Genomic DNA, 13,130 nt, shown 5'->3' with positions numbered 1-13,130 from the left:
TTTGCAAGAGGTAGAGTTCAAACAAACGAAAAGCAACAGCTCTAGCTGAAGCACTGTCACTGGCAGCAAAAAGGAACCGAGGGTTGAGGAGGCCGGCGGCGCCCTATATGCCGCGGCATATGCACACCACTCCAGGGGGCACCAGAGCCGGTCCCCTACGGATACTGCTGAGGGAAAAACTTCCAGCACCGGTGCATGTGGCAAGCACACGCACCTAAGGTGAATGGACATGAGCAATCACTCGAAAAAGTTAGAATACATTTTTCTACTTTGAATACAGTTGCTTATTAATTACTTTAAACTTCTTTCCCAAGCCTTTGTATTTTAAATACAACATGATTTTTTTTTCTAGTATGTTCACTTTTTTAGAATCATGGTCCATGAAAACCCACTTTCACATTATTTTTTGTCAGAACCAACTGTCAGAATTTTTAAAAGTAAAAATAGTGGCTCTGAATTTCCATTCATGGGGGTGGGGAAGTGAGGGACTAGTTCCAGGTCCTGCTGACATCTCTGCTGTTTGGGTGCAAACAGAATTCCCGTCTCTCAATCTCACACACTCAAGTTATATGATCTTAGTTAGACTTGTAATATTGACTTGCTTGAAGCAGTTGTGTTTCTTTCAGCATGGAAATATCAGAGGGGAATGCTCACTGACTAGGGAAAGCTTTCATTATGTTTTTCTCTAACTTGTCCATGGGGTTTGTGAAGTCACTAATACATAAAACAAAGTAGCGTGAACTGCTATGGTCACAGGGTGTATCCCAAGGCAACCCTCTAGGAAGAAAAGATGGAGTTTAAATTATTAGGACATAAAACATTCCATGCTAACACAATGGCCCTTCTTCCTCATGCTCCCAGTCCCAGGAGTTGGAACAATTAGTTTTTAATTCTCTTTAAAGCTAGATTTGGAATACAGCATATTACTGATTATCCAAGTAGCATAGGGGAACATGGATTTCAGTCAGATAGTTATCTGGAATTTGGATAATCGAGAAGGTAGGAGACATTCAGCAGTGGGGTGGCCTCCCCTGTAGTCAGGGGCTCCTCCTCCTCGCAGTCTTGGCCAGGGGGCTCTGCTCTGCCCCACTCACTCACATGACAGCAGGGCTGCGGAGGGCTCCCTGTTCAGCTGCAGGGCTGGTGACACCTGATCCCTGAAGGCACAAGGTGCAGGCTACAGGCCTGGCTGGGAAAAGCAGAGACCCAGGGCCAGGATTCTGCTGTACCCTGTCAAGACTGCAGCCTTCCCCCTACATCCTGCTTCTGCAGAGATAGGGTGTCACCAGCCTGGCAGCAGCCCTCTGGAGCTCTGCTCACTCACTCCCAGGACAGCAGACTGTAGCGGCTCCCTGTATTGCTGCAGGAGCCATTCAGCTGCAGGGTGGCCTCCCCCATGGCCAGGGGTCTGTCCTCCTCCTCCTTGAAGTCTTAGCCCAGAATCTTCGCTCTATTATCTGAGCATCCGTATTAGTTGAATCCCTTCCTTGTCCCCCAGCATGAGATACATGGGGGACAAGAAAGGGATTTGGATAATGCAGAGGTTCAGATAATAGTGTTTTGGGTAAACAGGAGTATACTGTACAGAACACCTAATTTTAGTGTTTCACTAGAAATACAACTAGAAGTGCCCGGCTTACTAAAAATGATCTCACTTTCTCCTCTAGCTCCCATATACCTGCAAAAAGCAACAGAGAGTCCTGTGGCACCTTTAAGACTAACAGATGTATTGGAGCATAAGCTTTCGTGGGTGAACGTTAGCAACTCTCTGTTGCTTTTTACAGATCCAGACTAACACAGCTACCCCTCTGATACCATATACCTGCAGAGGCCCTTATTATCTTGTCCTCCCCAGCCAGGTTTCCTTCACCCATTTATCTTAATAGCAAAGGGATTTTCTGCATGCATGGGCTTGTTGACACACATTGCACTAGTTTAATTTAAAATGGGTTTAAAACATGATTTTGTTATTCCAGTGTAAACATCAGTATGGACTATCAGTTTAAAAACTGGTTATATTGACTTAGCATGCATTGGCTAATTAACAGGGGCAATCTAGGCCAATGTAAGGCAAGTTTAAACCACTCCAGATGTCCACAAAAAAAGCTGGACTTCTAACTGAAATGACTTAAATATCACATTTAGTAAAACCAGTGTAGCTTTTTCTGTAGACCAGCCCAATTCAGTGATAAGGCCCCAGATGTGAACTGTTGGGAGTTGATGCCCAGCTATGACAAGAAATATCCAACCAGCTAATCAAAATGCAGCTTTGAACAGCCACTCACTATTTTCTCTCTCTCTCTCATTAATTAAACCAGTCTATTATCTGTTCCTTTTTATAACAGTCTTTATTCTCTCAATTACTTTGCCTAGCATTAATTTAGTCTACATCCCTGCAGACCATCTTTTTTTTTTTTTTGAAAGCCTCATGTGACATAGTTCTTGTTTGGGTCTCTTTTCCAAAGTGGTGATTTTCTTAAAAAAAATATCTGAAAATTTCATCCTGGAATTAATCACTTGTTTCTTGAGTTCTTTTGTCAAAGAAATTGTAAATTTGATAAATCTACTAGATTTCACTTTGAATTCTGATTCCTCATTCTGCAGTACTATCTGGGTTTCATTCCGTTCAGTGAGCAGTCTTGAGGTGTACAATAGGGCTATAGTTCATACTATTGTTGATTAACAACTTCATTTGCTGGTGATCTCATATTCCTATATTCAGATGTTTGGACAATTTCACTTACCACAAACAAATGTAAACCAAATTAAAACTTCTGTAATAAAAAACTATGAAGATTTACTGTAGGGTAAATCAAATACGGGTGAAAAATTGTAGTTTATTGAAACTCATAACTCAAAAAATATAAGATGCTGTAGTGTACAATATGTTACACAACGCACCCTTAGGTGCACATTCAAGTCAAGTAAGAACTCCATCTTTCCCCAAACCCTGGTACCCTAGTACTTGTTTCATATACAATCATGCACACTTACTTTGCAAGAGGAAGCCCCCAGTATTCTGAGGTGTTAATTAGCACCAAAAACAGCACATTTCATTTAAAAAAAATGAAACTGGGGAGCTAAATTAACTTAGCTAATACTTTTTGACAGACACATTCATGGAATTAAACAGCCTAATCTAACCTAAACAGTGTGTGTACTGTACCAGTTTCTGTTATAGTTTGCAATTCTCCCCATATAGCAATAGTGGAGAAGCCAGTTTCTAAACAAACTACTTATGTACTTCCTACACAAAGTTCATCTGACTTTTTTGTTGGAAATAAGTCTATAAGGGGTGTGGAAAATCTGGATCTTTCAAGGACAACTACTGGTCGTAAATAATGGAGTTGTTTTAAGGCAAGGTCTCCACAGTCTGTTAGTGCCTTGTCCAATATGGCCCTCAAGTTTTCTAAAGAAGGGACAGATGTCGACTCCATTGATAATAAAGGCTGTATTTCTGTTAGCTGCCCATGCACTGTAGGTCCATGATTTTGGGGTATGCTTACTTCTGTGTTTTCACACACAAAGTTGTCTACTATCACACCCCTTTGTAAGTCTCTATCTTTTTGTAAGACACCACCTATTTGAAATTGTTCTGGGGACTCCCATTCATCTAGTTCATCATCATCATCATCTTTTTCCTCACTTTCCTGAATAAATTTTAGAAATGAAGATTCAAATCCCATTGGTTTATATGCCTTTAAATCAAATGGTCTGGACACTGAATACTTCTGAAACTTGTTTCTTGTGGTGTGGAGTGAATTTTTTTTAGCATTCTGATTGCTGTGTTGCCAGCCTTCTGTCTCTTTCTCCCTTGGTAACTGCAAAGGCAAACTGTTAAAATAAGAACGGTTTTCTCTACTTTCAGGCAAACCTTCAGTTTTACACAAAGGGTCTGTTATACTACATTCTTCAAAACAACTGGTTTTTGAAGTATGGTTATATTTTAAAGTGCCTGAATACAAAAAAGCACCTGTGTCAAAAACCACACTATTTGCTGCACTCCTATTTTGATTTTCATTGCCTGTATCTTGATGATCATAAGCAGTGTTTGGTACACAATGTTTTCCATTTTCATGCAGGTTGTCTGTGTGCCCTGTATTTTCCTTTTTAAACTCTCTGGTTTCCTCTTTATTTAACGATAGCTCTGATTCCAAAGAGGGTTCCTTTTTAACCATTGTACCACTTTTAACACAAACTACCAGTTTCTCAGTCTGTTGTTCTATATAAATATTGGTCATCTGATGTGTGCGTTTATAATGCCTCACAATACTGCTTTCCAATTTTACTACAGACAGACACCCTTGAACCATGCAAGGGTACTGAGTCTGGTTAGATTTCTCTCTGCACATTTTCAGGGCTTCCTCCTTTGTTTTAAAATGAATCAAATGTTTTTCTTTATTTTTGCCAATTTTCTTAGATTTTTCTTTTATATGCTTCTCATTCTCATTTATATCATACTGATCTTTCAAACAGTCTTGTTCATTTTTATCATTAAGCAGATTACCCTGCTCCTCTTTATGATTTCCAAAGAGACTACCATAATATTCACTATGGCGGAAATATACATGTTGAGAGTAATGACTGTAATTTGTGAAAATCCTATCACAGCCATTAAGGTCACAATGAATTTCAAAGTCTTTGTTTAGTTCTTCTTCATTAGCATGTTGTTCTATCAAGTGATGTTTCAGCTTGTTAAAAGTATGAAATACAGCAGGGCATTGAGGCTGGTTACATCGAAATCTTGCAGATTCAGTTTCAGAAAGCACTTTTTGATCCTCTAACTGATCAAGGTTATGAAAGTCACTGCAATGCTTAGCAAGAGCCTTAGAACATAAAAAGCGTTTACTACATTCTTTGTATTTGCATGCAAATATTTTTTTACATTTGACAAGTTCCCTTTTTGTTCTTGCTTTGTCTTTTTCTAAACAAAGCTGCTCTTTGTTATATTGATGTACAGTTCTATAGTGACGAATCAAGCCTTTCTGATTGGTAAAGGCAGAGTTGCAACTTTTATGAATACAATGGAATGGTTTGTGGTACTTATGCAATATATAACATAAATTTCCTTTGGCAACTGTTCTTTTACTTCCTCTCCCCTCTCTTGAGTTCAGTTCTTCCCTGTGGCTGTTTAAAGAAGATATTTTAGAGGGTTTTCCAGTTACATTACTATCTGTGTCTTCACTGGACTCCAAATCAGTTTCAGAACTACACTCTTCCTTCTTCAGGTGGCATAGCTGCTCAGTAGATTGCTCAGTTTGTTCAGTATGCTCTTCATCTCTATTAGTACAGCAACCAGGTGTTGAAACTGCATTATTTTTTAGCTTGCCCTCTCCACATGCACCTATGTGCTCACATTTTTCATTAGCAAACAGCTTGTGAGTTATCTTCTCATTGCCAATTTGATGTTTGTTTCTATAATGAATTCTAAGGTGTGTTTTTCTTGTAAATGATCTTTGACAAATATGGCATTTAAATGGTGAATACCGATGTTGAAACATATTTAACTGAAGAACTTTTTCCTTGGAATAATTATGTTTTTTAACATAATGCATTAAGAGAGCTTCTCTGGTCACAAACTCATATTTACAACCTTGACGTTCACAGAAAAATGGTTTAGCTGCCAGTTGAGTGAGATACTGCGTAGGTAAGTTGTCTTGTTGTTCTTGAAAATGAAGTTCTGAGGTAGTTTCATTGACAACTGATTGAGGACACTTGGCATCATTTGATGGGTATGACTGTAATGACCCTAAAAAAGGCTTGTGTGTTAAAGTGGAAGAATTTGCAGTAAAGTTAGACTTTAAACTTAAATGTTTCAAGCCCAAGAGAAGTTCCAACATGGCATCTTCAGTATTTGGCACCTTAGAATCTTCATAAAAGGAAGTTTCTGGGGAAGAACAAATTTCTTCCTTGAGATAATTTTTTCCTTTAGAATTTGTATTACAATACAGACTTTCTGGAGAGTCAGTATTCGTATCAGAATTATGCCTAAGATCTGCACTAAGATCTCCAGTAGTTCTGCTGTTTTGACTGTCATTGATTAGATTAAAAATATCTTTAGCTTTGATCCCCATCTTTTTTTTAGGTTTGAAATGGTATGGATGAGCCCTTCGAAGATGTTTTTGCATACCTCTGGCATTTTTGTATGTTGAACTACATCCTTCAAAACCACAGGTAATTTTTTTCCCATCAAAACAAACTGCCACATGGGAGCATTGTTCTTTTAAACCGGAAGGGTGAAAGACTCCCTGTTGGGATATTAGAGTACTAGAAATTGTTTGATTCTGAGTTATTGTTTCTATCAAAGGGGATACCTGCTTTTTGGTTACTACAGTAGAGGTTCTGTGGCTCCCAAAATAAACACTACAGTTGCTTTCACTATCAATTTCGTCATCGTCCGAGACTGTTTCTTCCTTAATCTGAAGGATTTCTTGAGAACTTGTTGACCCCACAGACAAAGTAAGATTTTCATATGGACTGAAATTATCTGCTTGATCAACCAGTTGAGACTCAGCAAGATAACTGCAGCTGTCTTTTGAAATAGGCTCTTCAAGTTTAACTGATGTCTCCTTCACTTCTCCATTTGATACTGCAATATTATGCACTGCAAGGTGATTCTGAAATTCTGTTTTTGAATAATAGAACTTTTTGCAACCAAGAAAGTTACATGTGTATGATGCATCCCTAAAATGCTGAGCTTCATGGTGGTAAAGCTGCCCCAAGTCACTGAAAACTATGTTGCAGCCATTTAATTCACACTTATAACGTAGATCTTCATGCATTTGTTTGTGATTTAATAATTCATTAACTGACCCAAATCTAGCATAACAATCCATAGAGACACACATATAAGGCTGAGGACCACAATGCACTCGTTCATGCTCCTGCAGATGAAAGGATGTCATGAAGTGACGTCGGCAAAAAGCACACTTCTCTCTTCTGTTTTTCATATCCAAGTAGTGTTTTGCATTTTCATCATTGTTTTGATGTTCAGCCTTTAGATGTACACTTAAATATTTAAATTGCTTAAATACTCTAGAGCAGTCTGTGCCAGGACATGGATATATGTCTCTGTCTTGCAAATGGTAATTTTCTAATTGGTTAAATGTGACATATTCATGTGTGTCACTTTTGTTTTTTTCAGATGGTTGTGGTTGCTGCTGCTTTTCCTCTGGTGATGCAGAAGAGTTTCTGGATGTACTGGTCTTTTGTGGTGATCTCTCTTTTTTCAACAGTATTTTCTTTTTTGGTCGGTATGTTCTACTAGGTGGCATTTTAACATGCTCCATTACATGTGGTACAAAAAATTCCTTTCTCTTGAACTTTTTTGTACACACTGGGCATGTATAAATACCATCTTCCATGTGCATCTTAGAATGATGTAGTATTCTAGCCTCTATACATTCTCTTTTGCATAACACACAGAAGAATTTGTATTGGAGCCATCTCTGGTATCTTTCGGAAGATCCAATTGGCTTTTTCACTCTTGTTTTCTCTTTAGGTTGATTTGTTGCCTCTTTTCCTCCTTCATAGTATTTATGTTCTTTAGTCTCGTCACAATCACTCAAAAGAGTTTCTAACAAGTCAGTTTCATTGACTGACATATCATTACAACTCACATCGTCTTCAGAATCAGAAGCTTCTTTCCCTAAGAGTTTAAGACAATGCCGTTTTAAAGTCTTCCAGTCCCAAAATTCAGGATCAAATGGCCAATATGCTTTTAAAGCTAACAGAAGCTCACAACGGAGTGAGTTTGGAACCAGTGCATTTTCTTCATCAAATTTCTGATCTGGTTGCAAATGCAGTTCTTCCAGCACATTGTAGCCATCCAAATTTGGCTCGAGCAAAAACTCAGTGAGCTGACATGCTCTTCTAACTTCAAGATCCACTGGTAAAAGGCATGCAATTGTTTTACATACAGATGTCTTCATCTCATCATTTCCATTTGATCTGATCTGAAGCGCTCTCACACATAACAAAATAGACACAGCAAGACCTGCTTCTTCTGCCTGTGTGGAAAAATACAAACAAAAGTTATTTTTTTGGTAGATGCATTCTGCCCTGAATCACACAATGTAGAACAACTGTATCTACATCTTGAAATCTGTCTAAAGCTAGAAGTGATGTTTAGGATGGCTATTATAAAACTCTTAGTAGAACAGGCAATTTGGCAGCAGAAAAAATTCCCAATGGAAAAGTTTGGGAGAACAAAGACAGTGGTAAGTTGCACACTAAATTCTACAAAATCAAAAATTAGATATTGAAAAGAACTATTAGGCACTTTTAAAATAAAAACCGATGGGTTTGCAAGTATAATCTTGTATGTTGTGCCCTTATAAATTCTGACTTAGATGTTGAGCTTCTACCATTGCTCTTGGCAAACTCTCTCACTGGCCCCCACCTCCACTTCTGTTTTCTTCTAATAATCTAATTTTCCTTTGCCGAATTTTATTCCATTATTCCTAGTAATACCCAACAATTCCCCTTTGTCCTTAGAATTCATTCTAATATTTGTAAAATTGTAGTTCGGTCAAATTATATACATTTATTTTATTCTCTCTTTAATCATTTTAGTTGGTTTTCTTTTAATTTCTTCCAAGTGTTTTTCAAGTTTTGTCAACTATGTAAACCCCTGGACAAGTAACTGGGATCCACTTCTCCTGTGGATAGTGGTGATTTTTTATTTTTATTGGGGGGGGGGGGGGGGATGCCAGGGGATAGACACCTGAAGTTCACCCTCCATTCCATATGGTATTATGTATATTCCCATATACAGAGTCAATTTTGTCTATACAGCAAAGAATCATTTTACTAACTCTCCCCAAAATCCTCAGACTGGCTCTGTGCACCAGGGTGTGATTCTGGTACATAGAAATTGGTAATGTTTGTGCCCTTCCACCCCCCAATTCCTTTTAAGAGAGATATTGAGGAGTGGTGATCTACTAAGGTCAGCGGGCATCCTCTGACTACATCAGTATAAACTTTTAAGAAAGACTGCAGGCCATCCCAAGCCCTTTCATGGCCTTACATCCTCCAGTCTGTGAATCACTCGTTTGTTTTTCCTCTCAAGAGGATGCACTCCCTTAATACTAAAATTAACAGTCACAGAGTTCAAGGCCAGCAGGAACCATTAGATCATTTCGTCTGACCTCCAGCATGTTATAGCGCATTACATTTTACCCAGTTACTCCTATATTAAGCCCATAAATGGCACTGGGCTAAAACAACTTGTGTTTGACTGCAGCATGTTTTCCAGAAAGGCATCCAGTCTTGATCTGAAGACATCAGAGATGGAGAATCCACCACTTCCCTTGGTAGTTACTTCCATGGGATAATCACCTCACTGTTAAAAATGCATGCCTCTTTTCCAATGCCAATATGTCTGGCTTCAGTTTCCAGTCATTGATTCTTCTTATGCTCTTCTCCACTAGATTAAAGAGCTCTTTGGTAGCTGGTATTTTCTACCCATTACAATACTTGTACACTGTAGTCAAGTCATCTCCTTTTTGATAAACTGAACAGACTGAGCTCTTTAAGTCTCATCCTGTAAGGCATTTTCTTCAGCCCTTGAATAGTTTTTGAGGCTGTTTTCTGCACCCTCTCCAAGTCTTCAACATCCTTTTTAAAATGGGGGTCTCACCAATGCCGGATACAGAAATAAAATAATGGCCCTAACTACTACTCTCTTGTTTATATATCTAAGGGCCATATTAGCCCTTTTTTCCACTGACTCAACAGGAGCTCTTGAGTTGCTTGTCTACTTTGACCCCTAAATCCTTTTCATTGTCACTGCTTTCCAGAATACATTCCCTACTCTGTAGGTATGACCTACGTTCCTTGTTACTGGATATGTAACTTTGCATTTGGATGTGTTAAAACTCACTTGACTAGGCCCAGTTTACCAAGTGATCCAGATGGCTCTGTGAGACTGCCCTGTCCTCATCATCATTATTTACCATTACACCAAACTGTTATCTGTATCAGAAGTGATTTCATATTTACTTCCAGTTCATCAGTGAAACTCTTGAATAGCATTGTGCCTACTACTGATCCCTTCAAAACGCCACTATAAACACTCCACTAACTACTTTGAGATGTCAGCCAGTTCATAATCCAAATAAAGTGTGCTTTACTGATAGTGTACAGTGCTGATTTTTTTAAATCAGAATATTCCACAGTACTAATTCAAATGCCTTACCAAAGTCTAAGAATTTTACACATATGCAGTTACCTTTATCAACCAAACTAGTAATCTCCCCAAAGAATGAAATCAGCTTTGACAAGATTCGCTCCCCCCTTCCACCATAAAACCATGTTGACTGGTATTATCATCCTATTCTTTAATTCTTTATTAACTGAATCCCATATCAGCCTTTTCCATTATTTTATCCGGGACTGATAGCAGGTTAACTGGTCTATAGTTACACAGGTCATCCCGCTTGCCCTTCTTGAATAATGGCACAACATTAGCACTCCTCCAGTCTTCTGGAATTTCCTCAGGATTCCAAGATTTATTAAAAATGTGTTTAGGTGCAGGTTACCCAGTGCTTTGTTTAATTAAGGGTAACAGAAAAATGAATGCAAACGTATATTTAGTTGTAGATGTAGAAAATAGTTTCCTGGTGTGGTAGGTCCAGTTAAATACAAGGAGCAGCATCTGGGGTGGTAGGTCCTCATAGCTAGGATGTAGCATTTCTCTTGCCTTCTTTAAGGTGACTAGGAGTGGCATGGTTCATGGGGCAAAGGGTTTGTAGGTAAGAACTAAGCACCCTTCTTGTAAATAAGGCATCGACCTCCCTCTCCCATCAAAGGGGTGGACTTTGATTTGCAGGGATTCCCAAGCACTTTTATGAGACTTACTGGTAATTCCTGGGTAGTGGCATACCAAGGATCTTGGCCTTGGAATGAGGGCTCACATCAGGTGTGACTAAATGGGTTGGTTATGCCCTGGAATTTTTGAGTGTCTGGATGTAAGCCAATAGGAAAGAGGGGCTAGGGACAGGCTAGGAACAGCCCTTCCCAGACTATCTTCCCTCTTAACTGTTGTCAGGACAGGTGATGTCTGAGGTTATTTTGTTGGAATTACCTTTCCTAATTGCGCTTTTGAATAAAGTTGTGGCCATTTAGTCAAAAAGTCCAGGTATCTGCATCTTCACTGGTCCATTTCCGTTTGCAAATAATAATTATGCTAGTAATCACAGTTGTTTCTCAGATGAATACGTGGCCAACAGCCGTAAAACAGTATTTTTTTATGACTGTGGCTGATGTTTGACTGTTCGTTATGTAGCAGTGCAAATATTTTGTATTTTTGCTGTGACACCCACAAATGTTAGCAAATCAATATCTTCTGAGCAATTAATGTACTTTAAGATATTGTTAAAATGTAGTGACAATATGTAAACAATTTATCTGTATGCAGATTTTAAAATTTGGTATATTTCCAGTTCAACAAAGACAAAAATGGAAAACAATGTTTCCATAAACTGACATAAGAATGTGTTTCCAGGTACAAAGTACTTAACTGCATTTAGTTACCATATTTACAATAAGATGTATTAGAGCAAAATACTGATAGCAAGTAACTGATAATGTTAATGATGTAATTTAATTCTACTGTTGTATCGCAGTGTTGTTGTAGCCATGCTGGTCCCAGAATATTAGCGAGACATGGTGGGTGAGGTAATATCTTTTATTGGACCAACTTCTGTTGGTGAGAGAGACGAGCTTTTTAGCTTACAGTGTCTGGAAGAAGCTCGAAAGCTTGTGTCTCTCACCAACAGAAATTGGTTCAATAAAAGATATTACCTCACCCACCTTGTCTCTCTAATTCTAAGCACATACAAACACACTTGTACATACTACACACACACACACACACACACACACACACATATATATATATATACACACACACACACTGTAAAATATTTAAATTATTTTTGTGTCATACTTGATCTCTATACTACACCTCTACCTTGATATAATGCTGTCCTCGGGAGCCAAAAAATCGTACCGCGTTATATCGAACTTGCTTTGATCCGCCAGAGTGCGCAGCCCTGCCCCCCCGGAGCACTGCTTTACCGCGTTATATCAGAATTCATGTTATATCGGGTCACGTTATATCGGGTTAGAGGTGTATTTCCTACAGAAGCTTATTAGAAGATTATTAAAGTTTGCAAAGTCAAGAACTCAAAAGTTGGGAAATACCCAGATGAAGACTGCCTGTGTGACATTCATTCTCCCCCATTTGTGTCTAACTATATGATCACATTCTATTCCTCCCCCCCCCCCATGAGGACCCTATAATGCACAGTGAATGAGGCAGCTGTTCAATAGTTCTTTTCAAATGCATAAATCAACCTGTGGCCTTATTTGCTCCCCATTCAAACCCTGCACTGAAAAAGGACTTTTTAGATTTCTACACTGCACTTACCCTCTGTAGTATCTGAGCCTCTACAGATGTTAATTTACCTTCACAACACACCTGCCAACCCTTGACTACACTGGAAAGTTTTTGCTATAAACTAAGGTGTGAGTTTAAAAACTGCTATAGTTATACCAGTATCAATCCTCACATAGCCACTCTATCCTAATATGGAGTGGCTTTTTTCAGCATAGTTTAAACCACTTCCCAAGTGATACAAGTTGAATTATTATTTTTTTAAAGCCTCTCTGATACTGAAATTGGAGTGTCTACAAAGGTGGGTATATCATTATATCTGGTAAAACTTTTCCAAGCAGACAAGATTTCAGATACAGAAATATTAGTCCCATTTTACAGCTGAGGAACTCAATAAGAGAGACAGAGGCCAAAATTTATGGAACTGTCCATGAATTTTGGGTGCTCAACTTGAGACACCTACCCTTATTCTGAGGTGCTGAGTACCTCCAGCTCCCACTGTCTTCAGTAGGAGCTTTGAATGTTCATCCATTCTGAAAATCAGGCTTTCAGGTATCTCAAGCTGGGCACCAAGAAAATGAGGCAAATGCTATTAGCAGTCACATCTGAAAATTCTTGTGTAAGTTACTTCCCTCAGCAAAACAAAGGAAGTCTATGGCAATTCCAAGAATAGAATACCATACCCTTATGTCCCAGACCAGTACCTTAACCATGAGACCATGCATTTTCC

The 13,130-nt window shown here is 38.7% G+C and overlaps 1 protein-coding gene across 3 annotated transcripts in view; it reads right to left on the bottom strand.

Moving 5' to 3' along the window:
* Positions 1-2,830: 2,830 nt before the first annotated feature.
* The window catches only part of RLF (rearranged L-myc fusion), a 114,835-nt gene continuing 104,535 nt past the window's right edge, over positions 2,831-13,130 (bottom strand). For 2 of the 3 annotated variants that reach the window (XM_024199602.2, XM_024199605.2), the window contains exon 8: positions 2,831-8,009. In XM_024199602.2, the coding sequence (XP_024055370.2) occupies positions 3,237-8,009 (4,773 nt within the window). In that variant the 3' untranslated portion in view covers positions 2,831-3,236. The remainder of the gene's footprint in view (positions 8,010-13,130) is intronic. The other variant, XM_024199606.2, reaches the window with a different exon arrangement.

The sequence above is a fragment of the Terrapene carolina genome, unplaced genomic scaffold (genome assembly GCF_002925995.2).
Source record: "Terrapene carolina triunguis isolate 2854851 unplaced genomic scaffold, T_m_triunguis-2.0 Scaffold236, whole genome shotgun sequence".
Lineage (NCBI taxonomy): Eukaryota > Metazoa > Chordata > Testudines > Emydidae > Terrapene > Terrapene triunguis.
This window is presented reverse-complemented; position numbering and strand designations above follow the sequence as displayed.